This window comes from Suncus etruscus, chromosome 10 (assembly GCF_024139225.1).
Source record: "Suncus etruscus isolate mSunEtr1 chromosome 10, mSunEtr1.pri.cur, whole genome shotgun sequence".
In the NCBI taxonomy this organism is placed as follows: Eukaryota; Metazoa; Chordata; class Mammalia; order Eulipotyphla; family Soricidae; genus Suncus; species Suncus etruscus.
In genome coordinates, this window is record NC_064857.1 from 95,970,887 (window position 1) to 95,992,807 (window position 21,921).

At 49.2% G+C, this 21,921-nt stretch overlaps 2 protein-coding genes across 2 annotated transcripts in view; one reads left to right on the top strand and one right to left on the bottom strand.

The window, feature by feature from the left end:
* Positions 1 to 1,532: 1,532 nt before the first annotated feature.
* On the bottom strand, positions 1,533 to 9,055 carry ZFYVE19 (zinc finger FYVE-type containing 19). Its single transcript, XM_049781472.1, has 11 exons — positions 8,848 to 9,055; positions 7,218 to 7,339; positions 7,018 to 7,053; positions 6,543 to 6,661; positions 6,057 to 6,202; positions 5,652 to 5,760; positions 2,997 to 3,182; positions 2,573 to 2,646; positions 2,279 to 2,377; positions 2,016 to 2,149; positions 1,533 to 1,929 (listed from the first exon to the last, which is right to left on the bottom strand). Exons 1-11 carry the CDS (start codon positions 8,899 to 8,901, stop codon positions 1,851 to 1,853), a joined length of 1,158 nt encoding a protein of 385 aa, XP_049637429.1. The 5' UTR covers positions 8,902 to 9,055; the 3' UTR covers positions 1,533 to 1,850.
* A 434-nt stretch (positions 9,056 to 9,489) lies between these two features.
* The window catches only part of DNAJC17 (DnaJ heat shock protein family (Hsp40) member C17), a 34,774-nt gene continuing 22,342 nt past the window's right edge, over positions 9,490 to 21,921 (top strand). Inside the window, exon 1 of the mRNA XM_049781502.1 lies at positions 9,490 to 9,567. Coding sequence (XP_049637459.1) covers positions 9,490 to 9,567 — 78 coding nt within the window. The remainder of the gene's footprint in view (positions 9,568 to 21,921) is intronic.

Consider the following 21,921-nt stretch of genomic DNA (forward strand, 5'->3'; position numbering starts at 1 on the left):
TACGTCATCCACTCATCCATTCACATACCCATCCATTTTTTGGATTTTCTGCTCATTAATCATACACTTGCCAATAATCAGCAATTTTTTGGAGGGGGAATCCAACAATGCTTCTGCTTTACCCTCAGAAATTACTCTTGGTGGTGCTTGGGATCATATGGGATGCTGAGGATCAAACTCGTGTTGGCCACTTGCAAGGCAAATGGCCTACCCACTGTACTATCTATCTCTTGGGCCCCAGCTTTGTTGTTGCTGTTGTTGTTTTTGGGTTTTTTTGTGCCACATCTGGTGGTGCTCAGGTGTTACTCCTGGCTCTGTGCTCAGAAATTACTCCTAGGGCCTGAAGAGACAGCGATAAGGCGTTTGCCTTAGACGCAGAACGGTGGTTTGAATCCCAGCATCCTATATGGTCCCCCAAGCCTGCCAGGATCGATTTCTGAGCGTAGAGCCAGGAGTAACCCCTGAACACTGCCAGGTATGACCCCCTCCCCCCAAAAAAAGAAAGAAATTACTCCTGGCCAGGGCCAGAGTGGTGGCGCAAGCAGTAAGGCGTATTCCTTGCCAGCACTAGACTAGGACGGACCATGGTTTGATTCCCAGGGTCCCATATGGTCCCCCGGGCCAGGAGCGATTTCTGAGCACATAGCCAGGAGTAACTCCAGAGCGTCACCAGATGTGGTCCAAAAATAAAAATTAAAAGAAAAGAATTTAGATGGGGAGGCATACAAAAAAAGAATTTAAAGCTCAACAATAGAAGCCCAGGTGGCAAAGACATTGTGAAGCCCAGAGAAGAGGATAACATGAAAAACTGGGGTGGGCTTGATGACATCAGAGAAGTTCACTCTCTCCATCACCCCTCAATCATATAAGTAGAAGGCTGGAGCAATAGCACAGCAGGTAGAGCATTTTCTTGCATACAGCCAACCTGAGTTCGACCCCTGGCATCACATATGGTCCCCTGATCCTGATAGGATTAACCTGTCACTGGCTGTGATCCAAAAACCAAAAGAAAAGGGAATGAGGGAAGACAGATGGCCTCAAAACAATGAATTCCTTGTTTTGTTTGTTTTGGGCCACACTCGGCAGCACTCAGGAATTACTCCTGGTTGAGTTCAGAAATCATTCCTGGGCCAGAATGGTGGCGCAAGTGGTAGGGCATCTGCCTTGCAAGCACTAGCCTAGGATAGACTGTGGTTCGATCCCCTGGCATCCTATATGGTCCCCCAAGCAGGAGCGATTTCTGAGTGCATAGCCAGGAGTAACCCCTGAGTGTCACTGGGTGTGCTCCCCCCCAAAAAGAAATCACTCCTGACAGTTTTGGGGGTGGGGAACACATGGGATGCTGGAGATTGAACCTGGGTCACCTGTGAATAAGACAAATGCCCTACCCTGACGTGTTATCACTCTAGCCCAGCCAATAAATTTCTTGAACTTTATCTAGCCAGAGGCAGGAAGAGAAAAAGACAGAGCTAAGCAGAAAAATATAATGAGTAGAGCCTGTACGTGGGTAGTTTCTACAAAGAGACTCTGGGTCTGATCCAACATGCTTTATTGTATCTGCCGAGTGCCAGGGAGGGGTCCAGATGCTTCAGCCTAGTTTCCAGATTTAGCCTGGTCTTTCCCCTCTGATTTCTCACTCCTTGCTTGGGCTTCAGAGCTGGAGAATTCCCAGATACCTCCCTGCTTCAGGCTCCTTCAGTTGCTGTCTGGAATAGAGGCTCTTTCCTTCTCAGAACCTGGAGGTTGGGGAAAGGGTCTGATGGCCATCAGCAGTCCAGTCTGCTCTCCTGTGAGTCCCAGAGGCAGGAGCCCAGCCCACAGTTCTGCCTCTCTTGGGGTGCCAGGTAGCTTCAGTGCTCTCGGCCAGCACGTGGGGGGCGGTAAGCAGATGTCTGATGTTCCTTAAGATCAAAGTCATCGTGGCCTTCCCTGGGGAAGCAAAGGCACATGGGTCAGGCACTCTAGGTTGTCTCCTGGCTTTTCCCAGTTGCGCAAAACATTCGAGTTGTACCCACCGGAAACATCGGGCACAGTAGAGGTCTCCGTCGCAACCATGGCAGCGCAGGGTGGCATTCTCGTTGCAGATGCAGCACCAGGGGAGTTCCTCCTCCTCTGCCTCCTCCTCAGACCTGGGGGCAATGGCCCAGGCCTTGGGGTCCAGAGACAAGGAAGACAAAGAGAAGGAAACCCTGGGTATGCGGGTGTGTGTACAAGAACCCAGCTGCCCTTGGGGAAGGAGGTTGGGGGATGTGGAGGTCTGGTCCAGAGTTTCTCTTACCTCAGACTGGGCCCTGCAGGATAGAACCTTGGGTGGGAGAGCTGTCTCCACGGGAGTGTTGAAGCCACTTGCCTCATCCAGAGCTGCTTCCTCAGTGAGCTGTGGATGCAAGGAAACGGACCTGCTCCACCAGGCCACCCCAGGATTTGGATGCTCAACTCTGCATCTGGCTGGGTCTGGCCCTTATCACAGGAAGTGCTGAGTGACCGACCGGCTTTCCAACCCAGAGCAAAGGCAGGGTGACTGGCCTGGCTCGGGTGGGGAGGCAGAAAGAGCCAAGGGCATGTGGCCCACCTGCTTTAGGACTCTCTGGACAGTTGCTTCCTCGTCCTCCTCATCATCATCAGGGAAGTAGTCCTGGAGGGTTACTGAAGGATGAAGGAGAGAGAGCAAAGAGGGGTGAGAAGGGTGGGGAAGTTAAATTCTCACCACTAGGAACTGGCCCAGACTGAGCAGATTCTGCTTTGCCTGCCCAGTCCTTGCAGCAGAGGACATTAGGAATAGGGGGTCCCTTGTCCCGATGGCTGCTGCCACTTATTCCTCATGCACAGCCATGGCACCACCTTCCTGGCAGGGGCAAAGCTCCATGGATGCCGGAGACCTTCCTGGCTCTTCATTCAGCCCTAATTGGGAGTGCCGCCATTTTGTAGAGCTTGCTCTGAGGGTACAGTGGCCTTGTCTAGTAGATCCAAGGGAGCATCAGTTCCCAAGTTCCTACCTTTTTCGGGGTCTCGTCCCTGCAGCACAGCCAGCCGCTTGGCCACGGCCAGGATTCGCTCCTGCCTTGTGTTCTCCTCCTGCAGCTCAACCGCTGCCTCAGCTAGCAGCCTGCTCTTCTCATCTTCCAGGGACCATCTGCTGTTCCCGGGGCCATACTGGTTGCTGTCTTTCTGGAGAGAGGCAGCTGGAAGGAGCAATGCAGTCCAGAAGCAAATAAATCCCAAGTGTTCTCCTCAGAAGCCATCAAGCCCATTGTCTCTGTTGCTGTTCACCAGAGACAACCAGCAACATGTTCAGTCCAATGACTTCTAATGCCAATAAAAAGTCATTAAAAAAAAAAGTTCAGGGCTGGGGCTGGAGAAATAGCATGAAGGTGGGGAGTTTGCCTTGCATGTAGAAGGATGGTGGTTCAAATCTTGGCATCCCATATGGTCCCCTGAGCCTGCAGGAGCAATTTCTGAGCGTAGAGCCAGGAGTAACCCCTGAGTGCTACCAGGTTTGACCCAAAACCAAAAAAAAAAAAAAAAAAAAAGAAAAAAAGTTCAGGGGCCAGAGTGATAGCACATTGGTAAGGTGTTTGTTTGCCTTGCACGCAGTTGCCCAGGACGAACCTGGGCTTGATCCCCAGCATCCCATATGGTCCCCTGAGCCAGAAGTGATTTCTGAGCACATAGCCAGGAGTAACCCCTGAGCGTCACTAGGTGTGGCCCCTGCTAAAAAAATTTCAAGGGCCAGAGGATAGCAAAACAGGTAGGGTGTTTGCCTTGCATGCAGTTGACCCAGGATCGGTCCCTAGCATCCCTGTGGTCTCCTGAGCACTGCCACAGAGTGTTTTCTTTTCTTTTTGTTTTTGGGTCACACCCAGCGGCACTTAGGGGTTATTCCTGGCTCTGAGCTCAGAAATCGCTCCTGGCCACTCAGGGGACCATATGGGATGCCAGGAATCAAATGGGGGTCTGTCCTGGGTTGGCCATGTGCAAGGCAAATGCCCTACTGCTGTGCTATAGTTCTGGCCTCATGGAGTGATTTCTGAGTGTAGAGCATGGAACATTGACAGATGTGGCCCAAAGCATTGATAGATGTGGCTCCAAACCAAACTATTTAAAAAAAAAGTTCATTTCTTCCATTTTTCCAAATACAAATCTTCAGTAATCTTTTTTGTTTCTTTTACTTTTTGGGTCACACCTAGCTACTCCTGGTTCTGCACTCAGAAGTTGTTTCTGGCAGGCATGGGGACTATATGGGATGCCAGGATTTGAGCCACCGTATGTTTGAATCAGCTGCTTGCAAGACAAATGCCCTACCGTTGTGCTATCCCTCCAGCCCCTCTTTTTTTTTTGGGGGGGGGGCACACACAGCAGTGCTCAGGGATTACTCTTGGCTCTGTACTCAGGAATTACTCCTAGTCGGCTCAGGGGACAATATGGGATGTCAGGTTGGCAGCATTCAAGACAGTGCCCTACCCATTGTGCTATCTCTCAGGACCTTAACATGTTGCTCTTGAGGTACATACCCTATGGCTTGAGACTAACTGCCCCAAAAGATCAGGATATGATATCAGGGTGTCTCTCTGTGACCTGGTAGTGCTGAAATGGGCATTACCACGGAATAGACAGACACATTATGTCATCTCACAAGCTGTATGTCAAGAGGTGGAAAAATTGGACCAGAGTGGGTGAGATTTTAGCTCGAAGTTTCAGAATGATATGGAGACTGTCCTTTATACTGGCTGATGTTCAGTAGCATCTCTGGCTTGTTTGCTAGAGGACCTTCTCAGTCGAGACACATGTGGCTACTGAGCACTTAAAATGGGCTGGAGGGGCTAGAGAGATAGCATGGAGGTAAGGCGTTTGCCTTTCATGCAGAAGGGCAGTGGTTCGAATCCTGGCATCCCATATGATCCCCTGAGACTTCCAGGAGCATAGAGCCAGAAGTAACCCCTGAGCACTGCCGGGTGTGACCCAAAAACAAACAAACAAAAAAAAAAAAAACCAAAAAACAAAAAAGAACTACAACAACAACAAAAAAAGGATTGGGACCTGAGATGAATCCAGTCCATTTTTTAAAATTCTAACCCAAGGGTTAAAACTTTGTTTGCTTTGCAAGTGGCCAGCCCTTTAATCCCACTACTATACAAGATCTCCCAACCATGGCCAGGAGTGATCCCTAGGCACAGAGCCAGGAGAAGAATCAATTTCTGAGGTCTCAAACCGCAGCCCTCCAACCAATCAAATTGAATGTAAAAAGCCCCCGCCTTTTGGGGGTTGAACCTGGGTGGACTGTAAGCAAAGCAAGTACCCTATATGCTGTACTAGTGCTCTGGCTCCTTCAGGAGGGTTTTACCACACACCTCCATCTCACTAATAGCACAATGGGTAGGGCACTGTCTTGAATGCTGCAAGCATCACCACTGAGAAAATTAAAGTTGTTTGCCTTGGGTCACAGAGCTCGTCAGTTAGCCATACAATTTGGAGATCACTGTTACCAGCAGGCTTATACTGTTCCCTTTAGAGGAGCAAACATTTACTAGAAAGCACTTAGGATGATTCCCCCACACCCCCGACAGTCACTTCCGGTAGAACTGGATGCAGAACCTCTCTTATGTGGGGATGAAGGAGAAAGAGGACCCTGGGAGGGCCCCATGGAGAATTACCTGGGCCTTCAGGGTCCCAGCTCTGGTCAATAGCTACCTCAGCTCCCAGCTGAGCCAACAGATCCTGTGCCTGTTGTGCATGGGTCCTGGTATCCGGTGGTTGATGGGCCTGTTCAGAGAAGGCAAACAGTGGGGAATAGTGGAAGGTGGGGGGCAGCAACGGATGCAGGGGCCTTCTCTGCAGACACAGGGGCCTAATCTAGAGCACATATAATCAAAAAGATCTGTGGGGAGATCTTTGGGTCCACTCTTTCCTCCCCACATTATGCTGCTTGTCCTAGGTTTGGCCATAGGCCTGAGGATCAAGAGGTGGGGTGGGAGGTCTGGCTGACTCCTATTAAGCACAGAAGATCGGGACTTCTGCTGGGTCACTGGCCCTCTGCCCTACTGAGCCACAGCACTCACCGGCTGGGAGGTCTGAGCAGGTAGAGGTCTGCCCTGCAGGGCCGCAAGCCGAGCTTCCATCTCCTGGGTGGATGGGATGGGACGCTGGGGTTCCTCTCGCAGTGCAGCCAACCTGGCCTCTATCTCCGCCAATGAGGGCACGGATTCTGTGATTGACAGGGGAGCCTGTCAGGCCCAGCAGAATCTGTCCCAAATTCTGCTTTTTGGGCTCTGTGCTCATAAATTACTCCTAGCAGGCTGGGGATCAAACCTGGGCTGACCACATGCAAGACAAATGCCCTACCCACTGTGAAATAATTTGGAGTAGTGTGTCTCACCCACTTCCCAACCAATCATGGCCCGCCTTCTCACTCTATTTCTTTCTTCTGCCCTCTGTTTTATGAGTTGGACCCCAGTCTCATGTTGTGGTCCCCTAATTATGAAATTTTTCACCTGTGGCTCCCCTGAGACATGTTGGTTTAGGCCACCCTGCCTGCCCCAACTCACTGGGTTTGTTCTCTTGGCGGAGCCGTGCGAGGCGCTCAGCAATGAGCTGGTCCGGGTGGCATGGACCCTGGACTTGGGGAGCACTGGGCTTCTGCTTGGCTTCCAAGGCTGCCATGCGTCTGGCAGGAGAAGATGGCGGCTTTGATGCAGCAGAAAGGTGGGGCCAGGGCTTCCATTCACTGTTTCCGCAGCAATCCCCTCTGGGGATCCCAGGAGACTACTGAGAGCTACTCTTCTGTGGTCCTTGCTCCTGCAGACCTGCTTCCCAGCCCAACGGGCAAGTCAGGGGGTCCAGCTAAAGGGGCACGGGGTAGCAAGAACCTTTCTGGGGAAAGGGATGATAGGCAGTTTCTGAACCTCAAAAGGCAGTCGAGAGCTTCTGCCATGGTGTTCACTGGGAAGAAACTGAGGAGAGTCCTGCTCTATGCTCCCTAGTTCCCTTCACACTACCATTGTCTGTATTTTCAGCACTTACTTCTTATAGTTCTGAGGAGGGGACCACTTGGAGGCACTGGAAGATCCCCTACGGAGAAATCTAGAATCAGAATTGCAACCATCTGCCAGTGTACCCCAACCCCCAACAGCTGACCTGGAGCCTCAGAGCACAAGACACCGAGGCTGGCCAGTTGCCTCTTGCTACACTCAGCTGACTCGTCACCCATGCCAGCAGCTCACCTGGTCAGGACCTCATAGCACTGCTTGCAGACTTTCTGTTGAGTATTCCCAGCCCGGGGCACCACAGCACTGAAGTGAAGGCAGCCGGAACAGAAGGCCCTGCCACAGCTCTTACAGCCACACTACAAGAAACATGAAGGAGGGATCCACCTCTCTCCAAGTACACAGAGAGAAGGCACTGAGGTTGTGAGCAGTTGCTGCAGGGAGAGAGAGAAGAGGGCCCTACAGCCTGGAGAGAAACAGGGATGGAGGATATAAATGGCTCAATCTCCTTTCTTTTATTCAAAGTAAATAAAGCTTCATGCAAAATTTCTAAAGCTCTGAGGTTGGAGAGGCAGCTCCATAGGGTGAGCACGCATGCAAGAGGACAAAGATTCGATTCTGATCCCCCAGCACTGTATATGCCCACCCCCAAGTACCACCAGGAGCTAACCCTAAGCACAAAGCTGGGAGCCAATGACACCCTCTCATAAAAGAATTTCCAAGTCTTCTATCCTGTATAGAATTATTCAATTGTTCAACACAGTGGGGAAGTCAGGCCAACTCTCATGTTTCAGGTCACTGATTTGAGCAAAAAAGAATCTGAGTATAAAAATAAATAAAAAAAAAGAATCTGAGTATACGGGACTAGAGAGATGGTTTATGCGGAAGCTCTGGGTGTGGCCCACAAATAAACAAGAGAGTGCAAGGTCCATCCTTCTCTGCTCTAGAAGAGAAGAGGGAGGAGGAAGAGAACAGTGGCTCTGGGTGGGATAAAAACAATAGGCGCCATTGATGAAGCTAACTCAGCATTTAACAGAGATCATCTGCTTTAATCCTTACACATTACTTAATCATGATTACCACCATTCTTTCTATTCTACAGGGGTTAGAGATGTCATATAACCTACCCAAACCAAGCCCACCCAATAAGTAAGACCGCAGCACTCAAGTCTGGACACTCCTGAATGTTCTAACTTCCAAACCCAAATTTCTATGGTTTGTTGTTGTTTTGGAGTCATATTCGGCAGCGCTTGGATTATTCCAGCCACCATGTGATGCCAGGGATCAAACGAGGGCCTCCTGTGTGCCAACACTCCAGCGCACCGAGGCATCTCTCCAGTATCCACCCCCAAATCCAGAATTCTAAATTCTACATGATCTTCTTCCTCACTGTGTGCCATTTATTCATCGTATGTGGTTGTCATTTCCTGCTCTCAATTTAGGCATTGGAAGTCAACAGTCTGCCAAAGGAACCTGGTGGGTGTTGTCTGTGGATGATGAGGCACTCCCACAATATCCTGAGAGCAGGAGGAAGAGCGATGGAACCTAAGTGGCAGGGATCTGGGAAGGGCCGACTGAGGGACTGACTGTACAAGTTTCAGAGCAGAGAGACCAAGCGCTGGGCTGATGGAGGATGGTCACCGGGTAGCAACTAGAGTTGGGCTGTGTGCATTCCAAGAACTGGACGGTCTGCAAGGAACTTGCACCTCCAGCATCTCCAAGTGAGGGAGTGCCAGTCTCCTCTGACAGGAATGGAAACTTTATAAAAAACCAAATCGCTAACGGGGGGGCGGGGGGGGGGAGGAGTGTCAGAATCACGTCCTGTCAAGGCCAAGGCCAAGCTTAGCCCCCAGGTGAGAAGACTCGCCTCCTTCTTGAAGATGGAGAACTTGGCAGCGCAGCCGTAGCACCGACTCTCCATTCCGCCTCTCCGCGCGGCGCAGCGCCACACAACCCAACACACAGAGCCCAATTCAAGCCCACCACGTCGGAAGCCCCGGGAACCTCCACTCGGCCCAGCCGGAGCCCCCCGACGGCCGCTGATCGCGACCACCTAGGGGTGCTAGCAGGGGAACCCGGACTAGGCGCGCTAGCGAGAGAGCGACGAAGGCAGGAGCCGAGGGCTTCTGGGAGTTGTAGTTTTTTCCCAGAACCGTCCGCTTTTTTCTCGACGCTCTCGCCGGAGGCGAAATACAATTCCCAGAATGCAAAGCGCTTCATCAGAGCAGTCCGGGAACCCGCGCAAGCAAAGAATCTTGGGAGTTGTAGTGCAAGGCAGGGCATCAGGGCGGCGGCCAAGGAGCTCTCACACATGGACTATGGCGGGAGCAGGGGCTTCTGGGAGTTGTAGTTCTTTTTTCCCAGAATCGTCGCTTCCTTTCTCGGCGCTCTCGCCAAATGCGAAATACAACCCCCAGAATGCAATGCGTTTCATCAACGCTTTCCGGGGATCCCGCGCGCGCAAAGTCTTTTGGGAGTTGTAGTGCGGGATTCAGCAAGGCCGGGCACCATGGCGGTGGCCAAGGAGCTCTTGCAGATGGACTTGTACGCGCTGTTGGGCATCGAGGAGAAGGCGGCGGATAAAGAGGTGAGCAATGTGACTGGGAGGGTGGGTTCTGAGGGGAGGCTGACGATCTTTCATCTCTTGGCGCCTTGCCCTATAGCTATCTGCTACCCACTTTCCAGGTTCCTCCATTCCTTCCTCAGGGTCATTTTATTTTATTATTTTATTTTATTTAGTTTTTGGGTCACACCCAGCAGCCCTCAGGGGTCACTCCTGGCTCTGCACTCAGAAATCGCTCCTGGCAGGCTCGAGAGACCACATGGGATGGCAGGATTCGAACCACCATCCTTCTGCATGCAAGATAAACGCCCTACCTCCATGCTATCTCTCCAGCCCCGCTTTATTTCATGTTAGAACGTGAGTGAAGGAAAAACTAGGTCTCAAGTCTGCCCGACTCCTCTGTGCGACCCATGTCTTGGCCTTCTTTTCCACCCTAGCCCCTTAACTCTTTGCAAGTGGCGTCTGTGACTTACTGGTGTTCGTCTCTCAAGTGGATCTGAAATGTGCCACACAACTCGAGCTCAGCAAACTGAGCGTATGCTTTGCATGCACAAGCATGCAGAAAAGCTTGTCTATTTTCCCTGGCCTACCTCTTCTCCCAACAGCTTCTTGGGGTTTTTTTCTCCTCAAGTTTTAGCACCCGTTAATGCTTGGGGTTGAAACCATGTGGCTCTGGGAGTCAAACTAGAGTCTGCCACATGCTGGGCAGCTAATCTCTTATTTCTCTGGCTCCCAATAGCTGCTGCTGCTGCTGCTGCTGCTGCTGCTGCTTCTTTTTGGTTTGTTTTTGGGCCACACCTGGTAGTACTCAAGGCTTATTTCATTCAAAAATCACTCCCATTTGGGGGGTGGGGATCAAACCTGGGTCAGCTGAGTGCAAGGAAAGTTGACTAACCCGTTGTGCTATCATACTGACTTCTTCCTGAGCCACTCATCTGTCACAGGAAACTTGTATTTCCACATGTTGGCACTTGTAAACAGTACAGCAGTGAACTGTTTTGCCTATTTTTTCTCTGTCTCTCTCTCTCTTTTTATTAATATCTTTATTTAAACACATTGACTATGTTTTGCCTATTTTAGGAAAGTTTGTATCAGTGAGTTCAAACCTCCTTCCACCCTTCTTTTTTTTTTTTTTTTTTTTGGTTTTTGGGCCACACCCGGCATTGCTCAGGGGTTACTCCTGGTTGTCTGCTCAGAAATAGCTCCTGGCAGGCACGGGGGACCATATGGGACACCGGGATTCGAACCAACCACCTTTGGTCCTGGATTGGCTGCTTGCAAGGCAAACGCTGCTGTGCTATCTCTCCGGGCCCCCCTTCCACCCTTCACCAGTGTAACTTTCCTGCCTCCAATGTTACCCATTTCCCTCCGTCCCCCCACCCCTTGCCTTGTTTTCAACACAGCGATGTTATTTTTTTTGTTTTGTTTTGGGGTCACACCTCGCAGCACTCAGGGGTTACTCCTTGCTCTATGCTCAGAAATCGCCCCTGGCAGGCACGGGGACCATATGGGATGCCGGAATTCGAACCACCAACCTTCTGCATGCAAAGCAAATGCACTACCTCCATGGTATCTCCGGCCCCAAGGATGCTATTTTTGTCTCACTATCATTGTCACAGTAGTTGTTGGTGCAATTATCTCTCTAACCACACTCACCATTCTTTGTGGTAAGCATCATATCACAGGGTGGTCTTTCTGGCCCTCATCTCTATTTTCTCTGGGTATTATTATTATACTGTCTTTTATTTTTCTTAAATCCCACAACAGATGAGTTAAACTATACTGTGTCTGTCTCTCTCCCCGTGACTCATTTCACTCAGCATAATGGTCTCCATGTCCATCCATGTATAGGCAAATTTACTGACTTCATTTTTTCTAACAGCTGTGTAGCATTTCATTGTGTAGATGAAACACAGTTTCTTTAGCCACTTATCTGTTGTCAGGCTTCTGGGTTGTTTCCAGATTCTGGCTATTGTAATGAGGAAAAAAAAGAAACACTAATAAGAGGACCAGAGTGATAGTATAGTAGGATGCTTGCCTTGCATGTGGCTGTCCAGGGTTTGATACCTGGCACTCCATATGTTCTTCTGAGCCTTCCAACAATGATCCCCAAGAGAAGGAAGTCCTAAATAATACTGGCTATTGTATACTGATCCTACCCTAATCAATTATTGTACCCACCCTAGGGTGGGAACAGAATACCAAGTAAGGAATAATCCAATATACTATCACCAGGACCGTATGGGAGTCAGGATTCAAACTACTGTCCTGTATGCAGGGCAAATGCCCTACCTCCATGCTATCTCTCCGGCCCCCATGGAGGGATTTCTTATTTTTTTTTTCCCAAGGACGGATTTCTGAGCATAGAGCCAGGAGTAACTCCTGAGCCTGCCGGATGTGACCCAAAACCAAACAAAAACCAAAACAAAACAAAAAAGCATTGAGCAGTGTTGAGTATTATAAATGTACCTTTATTTACTTGTGGTGCCAGGGATAGAACCCAGATTTCACAAATGCAAGATGGGTTCTCTGTTGCTGAGCCAAAGTCTCCTTTCCTGAGTAAATGTGCCTTTATAAAATCACCTTGGTACTTATCAGCAATGACAGTTAGGAAGTTGAACTTTGGAATCAGATTAGTCTGATTTCCTTTTTGAGGATCACACCTGGCAGGGCTCAGGGGGCCATATGGGATGCCGAGATTCGAACCACCATCCTGCATGCAAGGCAGATACCCTGACCTCCATGCTATCTTCTCTGGCCCCATAAATTTCTTTTTCAACTACTGTTGAAAAAGTGATATTATTTTTTTTTCTTTTCTTTTCTTTTTTTTTTTTTTTTTTGGTTTTTGGGCCACCACCCGGCGTGCTCAGGGGTTACTCCTGGCTGTCTGCTCAGAAATAGCTCCTGGCACGCACGGGGGACCATATGGGACACCGGGATTCGAACCAACCACCTTTGGTCCTGGATCGGCTGCTTGCAAGGCACTGTGCTATCTCTCCGGCAGATATTACCTTCTTTTGATAAACTAACTGAATCGGGCAGCCTGTTTCTACCCTTTTTTTTTTTTTTTTGATTCACACCTGGCAGTGCTCAGGGGTTACTCCTGGCTCTCAGCTCAGAAATCGCCCCTGGCAGGCACGGGGGATCATATGGGATGCCAGGTTTCGAATCACCATCCTTCTGCATGCAAGACAAACGCCCTACCTCCATGCTATTTCACCAGCCCCTTTGGGAGCGATTTCTGAGCAAAGAGCCAGGTGTAGCCCCTGAGTGCTGCTGGGTATGACCCAAAAAAACAAAAACAAAAAAAAAGAAATCACTCCTGGCAAGCTCTAGGGATCAGATGGGATGCTGGGAATCAAACCCAGGTCAGCCACGTGCAAGGCAAACACCCTACTGATGTGTGATATATTGCTCCAGGCCCTCCCTCCCCCAAACATCTTTGATAGGCACTTTTTTGCCATTGAATCCCATATTGTTCCCAAGAACCTCTCCCAGATCTTCACGGTACTTTTCACCAGACTTTCAAGTTGAACTTTGATGAGAATTTGATCACAGTGGCAGGTTTGAGAACATCAGTCTCAACTTGACTTTCGGGGGCAGACCAGACCCTCTAGTTTTGGTAGAGTTCAGGTAGGGCAGGCACATGGGGCTGGTCGGTTGAGTGAGTTGGTGATAGGATCTTGTTCAGAGCAGCAGGCCATTATGTGCTAACATCAACTTCCACATCTCACACTCCTCTTTTTTTGGGGGGCCCCACTCCTAGTGGTGCTCAGGGGTTACTCCTGGCTCTGCACTCAAGGTTCTTTTCTGGTGGTGCTTGGGGACCATATTGGATGCTGGGGGTTCAACCTGGGTTGGCCGTGTGCAAAGCAAATGCCTTACCTGCTGTGCTAGTCCTCACTGACCAGTGCTCCTTCACCTCACATTTTGCCAGTGACCTCATAACTAGTAGGATAGGAAGGAGAGGTAGTAAATCAGGGAGAAGAAAAAGGGGAGGGGTTTGTCCAAATTCACTGCTCAGTTTAAATCTACAAATGAATCCAGTATGGGGCCGGAGAGATAGCATGGAGGTAGGGCATTTGCCTTGCATGCAGAAGGATGGTGGTTCAAATCCCAGCATCCTATAGGTCCCCTAAACCTGCCAGGAGCGATTTCTGAGCGTAGAGCCAGGAGTAACCCCTGAGCGCTGCCGGGTGTGATGCAAAAACAAAACAACACAAACAAACAAAAAAGAATCCAGTATGGCTTAATGGACTAGGTGCTAGGTGGGACTTTTATTTTTAATGTTTTTGGTCTTTGGGTTCTACCTGGTGGTGTTCATGGCCTGCTCCTGGATGTGTCGTGTTCAGGGGACGATGTGGTACTGTGATCAAACCCAAGCCTCTCATGTAAAGATGTACTTCAGCTATCTCCCCGGGCCCAGCACAATGGGGATGTGATGGCTGAAGAAGACTTCACTACAGCTTTCTGGTTTATTTTTTTCTTACCACACCTGTCTACATTCAGGGGTTACTCCTGCTAGGCTCAAGGGACCATATGTAGTGCCAGGGAAGGAACCTGGATTAGCCACCTGTAAGGCTAGAGCTTTGCTCACAGTATTATTTCTTTGACCCTCATTACAGTTTTCTGGCAGCTTACACAACTTGGTAAACAATGAGTTCTGAAATAAAATGAAAGAGACCAATAAAAGTATATAAGGAAATAATGGGGCTGGAGCGAGAGCACAGTGGTAAGGGATTTGTCTTGCATGCAGCCAACACAGGACGGACCCGGTTCGAAACCCAGCACCCCATATGGTTGGTCCCCTGAGCCTGCCAGGAGAGATTTCTGAGTGCAGAGCTAGGAGTGACCCCTGAGTGCTGCTGGGTGTGACCCCCCAAAAAATGTTTTTAAAAGTATATAAGGAAATACTCTGAGACGAAAAAGGAAGACATAATTCATATGACTAGCAGAATCAAGGAAGACTTCCTGAGGAGTTGTTTCAAGATCTTTAGGGGTAGGGCTGGAGCGATGGTGTTAGGGAGTTTGCCTTGCACGCGGCTGACCTGGGACAGACCGAGGTTGGATCCCTGGGCTTCCCATACGGTCCCCCAAGCCAGGAGCAATTTCTGAGTGCATAGACAGGAGTAACCCCTGAGTGTCACCAGGTGTGGCCCAAAAACCGGAAAAAAAAAAAAAAAAAAAAGATCTTTAGGGGAAAAAGACTATCTCAGGAGGGGCCAGAGAGAAAAAGAATACTGTGAACAAATTGCCTTGTTTACAACTTATTCTGGCCTAATCATTTCTTCCAGTGCATTTGCTCTTTGAGCACCTCCAGGAGTGGACCTTCGCATTGTTGGGTGTGGCCCAAACACTTCTATTAAAGAAAATATATTGCAGGGCCTGGAGAGATAGATCAGAGGGCTGAAGCCCATTCCTTACATGCACAGGTCATAGGTTAATCCCTGGTACCAGATGACCTCCTGAGCACTGCTGGGTATGGCTCTGGTGCCCTCCAAGAAGATAAAAATTTTCCTTCCTATTATTCCTTTTATGGGGCCAGAGAGATAGCATGGAGGTAAGGTGTTTGCCTTGCATGCAGAAGGTCGGTGGTTTGAATCCCGGCATCCCATATGGCCCCCTGAGCCTGCCAGGAGCGATCTCTGAGCGTAGAGCCAGTAGCCCCTGAGTGCTGCCGGGTGTGACCCAAAAACAAATAAATTAAAAAAAAAAAAAAAACTATTATTCTTTTTTTTTTTTTTTTTTTTTTTTTTTGGTTTTTGGGCCACACCCAGCATTGCTCAGGGGTTACTCCTGGCTGTCTGCTCAGAAATAGCTCCTGGCAGGCACGGGGGACCATATGGGACACCGGGATTCGAACCAACCACCTTTGGTCCTGGATCAGCTGCTTGCAAGGCAAACACCGCTGTGCTATCTCTCCACCTATTATTCTTTTTTAATAAAGGGTTAAGGGATGGAGCCAGAGAGATAGCATGGATGTAGGGTGTTTGCCTTTCATGCAGAAGGAGGACGGTGGTTCAAATCCCGGCATCACATATAGTCCCCTGAGCCTGCCAGGAATGATTTCTGAACGCTGCCAGGTGTGACCCAAAAACCAAAAACCAAACAAACAAACTAAAAAAGGTTTAAGGGGCTGGAGAGATAGCACAGCAGTAGGGCATTTGCCTTGCACACGGCCAACCCAGAACAGACCTGGGTTTGATTCCTGGCATCCCATATGGTCTCCTGAGCCTGCCAGGAGCTATTTCTGGGCGCAGAGCCAGGAGTAACCCCTGAGCGCCGCTAGGTGTGGCCCTAAACCCCCCCAAAAAATAAAAGAGGGTGTAGTACATAGCTTAGCAGTGGCCTTGAATGAGTGACCCTTAGTAATCCCTGGTACTGCAAAAAAAAAAAGAGGAAGAAGAATTATTTTAGAGACAGGAAAGTGAGTTCTAGAGAGATTGTGGGACTTGCTCAAGATGCTCCATGAGAGGGTGTGGGGCCCAGATTGGACGGAATTCTACTTCAATGCAATTTCTCCTTGTGTGCACCTGACAGGTGACTCTTCCTCCTGTCTACAGCACATTCACCTTTCAGTTGAATCATCGAAGGGTCTGGAACTTATTGCATCTTGACAGATATTGCTTAGAGAAGCTGAATGCTTGAAATGACACTTTGAAGATCCAGTTTTAAGTCTTTTGTTTGTTTGTTTGTTTGTTTGTTTTTGGGTCATACCCAGCGGTGCTCAGGGGTTACTCCTGGCTCTGCACTCAGAAGTCACTCCTGGCAGGCAGAGGGGACCGTGTGGGATGCAGGGATTCGAACCACTGTCCGTCTGTTTGAATCAGCTGTTTGCAAGGCAAATGCCTTACCGCTGTGCTATCTCTCCGTCCCCCAATTTAATTTTTTGTTTTGTTTTGTTTTTGGGCCACACCCAGTGACACTCAGGGGTTACTCCTGGCTATGCGCTCAGAAGTCGCTCCTGGCTTGGGGGACCCTATGGGACGCTGGGGGATTGAACCGAGGTCCATCCTAGGCTAGCGCTGGCAAGGCAGACTACCTCTAGCACCACCACGCCGGCCCCTAATTTAAATTTTTTTTACTAGGAAAACTACCCCAGAAAACTGAATGGAATTTCAGCCAGGAAGTTGTATTTGATGATTGCATTAGTGAAAAGGCTACTTTGTGCTAGCTAGTCCCTTTATATAAACGACACATCCCTATTATACTCTAAATATTATCTCTCAGTTTGAGAAGAGTAAGGTTTTTTGGGGGCAGGGGTCACACCCGGTGTCGGCACCAGAGTTTACTCCTGGCTCTGCACTCAGAAGTCGCTCCTGTCAGGCTCAGTGGACCATATGGGATGCCGTAATTCGAACTGGGTCTATCCTGTGTTGACTGCATGCAAGGCAAACACCTTACCGCTATGCTATCACTCTAGCCCCGAGAAGAATAAGTTTTTGAGGACAAAACAGTATTGGAAGGAATGGCATGAGCACAAGCCAGTAGAGGTCAAAGTAAATGGCATGAAGACAGAGGAATTGCCTGGGGTTTGTTGAGGGCAGAAGATAAAACTGGAGAACCTGGTGCTTTTCACCCTCTGTGGTTGGACTTGATTCTGTGGACATAGAGGGCCCCTTTCTGGATTTGAGGAGCACCTGACTTAGTCCACTGTTCCCAAAGATTCTAATCTCAAACCAGGTACTCTGGCCTTCAGGTTAGTTCCTGAACCTGATTTTCCTTCATGATAAAGAGTTATTGGCTGGGCCTGGAGAGATAGCACAGCGGCATTTGCCTTGCAAGCAGCCGATCCAGGACCAAAGGTGGTTGGTTCGAATCCTGGTGTCCCATATGGTCCCCCGTGCCTGCCAGGAGCTATTTCTGAGCAGACAGCCAGGAGTAACCCCTGAGCACTGCCGGGTGTGACCCAAAAACCAAAAAAAAAAAAAAAGAGTTATTGGCTGGGGCTGGAGGTAGGGCGTTTGCCTTGAACACAGCCCATTCAGGACAAAAGGTGGTTCAAATCCTGGCATCCCAGATGATCCTGCGTGCCTGCCAGGAGCGATTTCTGAGCACAGAGCCAGGAATTACCCCTGAACAGTTAGGTGTGACCCAAAACAACGAACAACAAACAAAAGAGTCACTTGGGGAGAGGGTTACAAGAGGTAGCTTTCCAAGCCTTGTCTAAAGGTTAACTTACTACTGGCCTTGGTTGTCTGGCTGAAACTGTAGTTTTGAAGTCCTAGGCTCCCTGCTAAGTCCTAAAGGATGACTCATATATGTTTATGAGATGCAAGCTATTCATTAGCATGCACGATAATACCTCACATTTATATGACACCAAAGTGCTTTCACATAATTTATCTTATTTGATGTGATCTTCAAAACAGGCATGGGAGGTAGGCAAGGACCATTAGCTCTGATTTATAGATGAGAAAACCGAGACCAAAAAAATTTAATTGATTAAACTCGGCATCAGGTGGCTCGTAAAGCAGTGCACCTGTCCAAACCCGAATCTTCTGCTCTTCTCACAGAGCTTTTTCCATCACTCTTCAGGAACAAGTAGGGCGACAAGAGACAGTTGCATCTCTTGAGAGACCTCAAGAGTCCATAGTGTGGCAAAGGTAGAGATTTGTTTGGTTTTTTTGGGTTTTTTTTGGTTTTTCGGGCCACACCCGTTTGATGCTCAGGGGTTACTCCTGGCTAAGCGCTCAGAAATTGCCCCTGGCTTGGGGGGACCATATGGGACGCCGGGGGATCGAATCGCGGTCCTTCCTTGGCTAGCGCTTGCAAGGCAGACACCTTACCTCTAGCGCCACCTCACCGGCCCCATAGGTAGAGATTTGACTGAGTAAAGCTACCTCATGTAGGTGAGGCTGAAGATATTAAGATGAAGAGTCTAGATCTAGATCTACATCTAGATTCTAGACCCTAGCTGCTGCTGCTTTTTTTTGCGGGGGGGATTGGGTTTTTGGTCACACCTGGTGATGCTCAGGGGTTCCTCCTAGCTCTGTGCTCAGAAATTGCTCTTGGCAGGCACGGGGGGACCATATGGGGTGTCAGGATTCGAACCACTGTCTACCTTGGAGCGGCCGCATGCAAGGCAAATGTCCTACACCTGTGCTATCTCTCCGGCCCCTGTTATTGCTTTGTTTGTAGGTCATACATGGTGGTACTGGAGAACCAGGCCGAATCTGGCCTCCTGCATGTCAAGCATGGTCCTCAGCCCATTGAACCATCTCTGACCCTAGACCCCAGCTTCTTAAGTGGTGGGTAACAGTTGGCAACAGTAAAAGATTTCCAAATGTGCAATGACCAAAAATTAATTCAAAACCAAACATGGTATGAACCCAACGGGTTTCTGGCAGTACATACCCTGCTGTATTTCTGGGATGAATGTAGTTGCTAATGAAGATAGTTTCAAAGGCCCCATTCTGCACTACTTGGGAAAGTGTGGAAACTACTGCAGTGCAGTTTCCATTTCCCCATGCCACATCTCCATCTGGGTGAGGCCAGAGAGATAGTACAGAGGTCAAGGCACTTGCCATGCGTGTCACTGCAGCTGTGATTATGGTGTATATCCTGGCACTGGTCCCAGGATCCAGATCCTGAATCTGGTTCCCCCCACCCCCAGCACCACCAGGTGTGGTCTCTGAAGCTCAAAACCAAGAGTGATTCAAGAGCACTGCCAGGTGTGACCTCGTGTAGGGAGCTCTCAAGCAATGGTAAGGTACCTGGGACAATTCTTAGCCATTGAGGCCTGAGAGGCCCAAGGATATGGGTATTGCATAGGCCTGTTGTGCTGGGACTTCTGTAGGCCACCAGCAACACTCAGGGTCCTCAAAGGCTGTATCCAGTGGTGCTTGAGGGGCCACATGTTGGGAACAAAAACAGAGTCAGCTGCATACGAAGCATGTTCCTTAACTCCTGTACTATCTTTCTGGCCCCAGAATATGAGAGAGAGAGAGAGAGAGAGAGAGAGAGAGAGAGAGAGAGAGAGAGAGAGAGAGAGAGAGAGAGAGAGAGAGAGAGAGAGAGAGAGAGAGAGAGAGAGAGAGAGAGAGAGAGAGAGAGAGAGAGAGAGAGAGAGAGAGAGAGAGAGAGAGAGAGAGAGAGAGAGAGAGAGAGAGAGAGAGAGAGAGAGAGAGAGAGAGAGAGAGAGAGAGAGAGAGAGAGAGAGAGAGAGAGAGAGAGAGAGAGAGAGAGAGAAGAGAGAGAGAGAGAGAGAGAGAAAAAAAAAAAAAAAAAGAAAGTAAGTAAATTCTTCATTAAGGAAAGTGATAGAAATAGATTAAATGCAAGAAGTCCTAGGGCCCAAGGTGGAGTTCTCTGCCATGTAGAATGGGCCTTTCAAGAAAGGCAAAGAGATCCAGGGTGTTTGTCTAGTGATGGGACCTAGAGCCGGGCAGGAGGTAGGCAAGGAATTTGGCCTCTGAGCCTGGGCAAAAGGTGAAAAGGGGAGAGAGCGCTGAAGAGAAAGGATTGGAGTATAAGAATGAGGTTAGGCATTTGGGCTGAGCAGGAAGTCAGGGTGAGGGTTGGGGCCCCCAGGAGGCTGGTTAAGCTGGTTAAAGGAAGGGGGTGGTCCCAGAGGTGAGAACCAAAAGGATGACAGATATGGGGGGAGGCTACAAGGAGTAGCCTGTAGGTGGACCCAGATCCAATGGTTATATAGGGGCTGACACTTGGGGATCAGCAGGCTAGCACTGTATGGTCGAGGCTTCACTGATCCAGGCTGCACATATTTTGCTGACTTAAGTCTTTTCTTTCTTTTTCTTTTTTTTTTTTTTCTAATAATATCTTCAGTTAAGCACCGTTTGTAGTTGGGTTTCAGTTATTAAAAAAAAATGAACACCCCCCTTCACCAGTATAACTTTCCCACCACTGATGCCTTCCATCTCCTTCCTCCCCCACTCCTTGCCTGTATTCAAGACATGCATTCTACTTCTCCACTTATTAACATTGTCATGAGAGTTGTCAGTGTAATTAATTTTCTTTCCTTTTTTTGTGTTTTTTTTTGTTTGTTTGTTTTTTGGGGGTCACACCCGGCAGTGCTCAGGGGTCACTCCTGCTCTGTGCTCAGAAATCGCCCCCAACAGGCACAGAGGACCGTATGGGATGCCAGGATTTGAACCACCATCCTTCTGGATGCAAGGCAAATGCCTTACCTCCATGCTATCTATCTGACCTGTAATTATTTTTCTTTTTTCTTTTTTGGTTTTTGGGTCACACCCCTTTGACGCTCAGGGGTTACTCCTGGCTATGCACTCAGAAATCGCCCCTGACTTGGAGGGACTATATGGGACGCCGGGGGATCGAACCGCTGTCCGTCCTAGGCTAGCGCTTACAAGGCAGACACCCTACCTCTAGCGCCACCTCCCCGGCCCCGTAATTATTTTTCTAACTGCACTCACCACTCTCTGTGGTAAGCTTCATCCTGTGTTCCATCCTTACAGCCCTCATCTCTATTGTCTCTGGGTGTTATTACAATAATGTCTTTTTTCTTTCTTTTTCTTAGTCTTTTTTTTTTTTTTGGTTTTTGGGCCACACCTGTTTGATGCTCAGGGGTTACTCCTGGTTATGCGCTCAGAAATCGCCCCTGGCTTGGGGGGACCAAATGGGACGCCGGGGGATCGAACCGCTGTCCGTCCTATGCTAGCGCTTGCAAGGCAGACACCTTACCTCTAGCGCCACCTTCCCCCTTCTTAAAACCCATAGAATAGATGAGTGAGACTATTCTGAATCTGTCTCTCTCCCTCTGACTCATTTCACTCAGTATAATACTTTCCATGTGCATCCATGTGTAGGGAAATTTCATGTCTTCATTTGCATAGTATTCCATTGTGTATATGTACCGCAGTGTCTTTCTACACTCATCTGTTGTTGGCTGACTTGAGTCTTTTTTTTTATTTGGTTTTTGGGCCACACCCGGCGGTGCTCAGGGGTCACTCCTGGCTGTCTGTTCAGAAATAGTTCCTGGCAGGCACAGGGGACCATATAGGACACCGGGATTCGAATCAACCACCTTAGGTCCTGGATCGGCTGCTTGCAAGGCAAACGCCGCTGGGCCCTGACTTGAGTCTTGAGCATGGCTGTGCTTAGGTGCCCAAGAGAGCTGTCATTGTGAGGCCTGGACCCCCCCAGAATCATCTTAGTATTAGTAGCAGCAAGCTCACAATTAGGGCATGTTAAGCCAGGGCTGCTATTACCCTATCTACGCTGAATCTTCATTAATCAATTTGGGTTGTGTGTGTGGCAGGACTCACACATACATGGCAAATACAAGGCAATTTATTGCCGAGCTGTGTTGGGGAATTTCTTTGTGGTGCTGTGGCAATGTGGGCCACAGGCTCTGAGGAACGAAAGTGCCGATACTTCCTGTGCTATCAGGTAGTC

What these genes read in the sequence shown, in the direction of transcription:
- ZFYVE19 (XM_049781472.1), bottom strand. Translation starts at nt 8,901, where the DNA reads ATGGAGAGTCGGTGCTACGGCTGCGCTGCCAAGTTCTCCATCTTCAAG. An exon ending in TGCTATGAGGTCCTGACCAG is followed by an intron (nt 7,054 to 7,217) that starts GTGAGCTGCTGG and finishes GGGATCTTCCAG; the next exon opens with TGCCTCCAAGTGGTCCCCTC. An exon ending in TCCAGAGAGTCCTAAAGCAG is followed by an intron (nt 2,378 to 2,572) that starts GTGGGCCACATG and finishes TTGCATCCACAG; the next exon opens with CTCACTGAGGAAGCAGCTCT.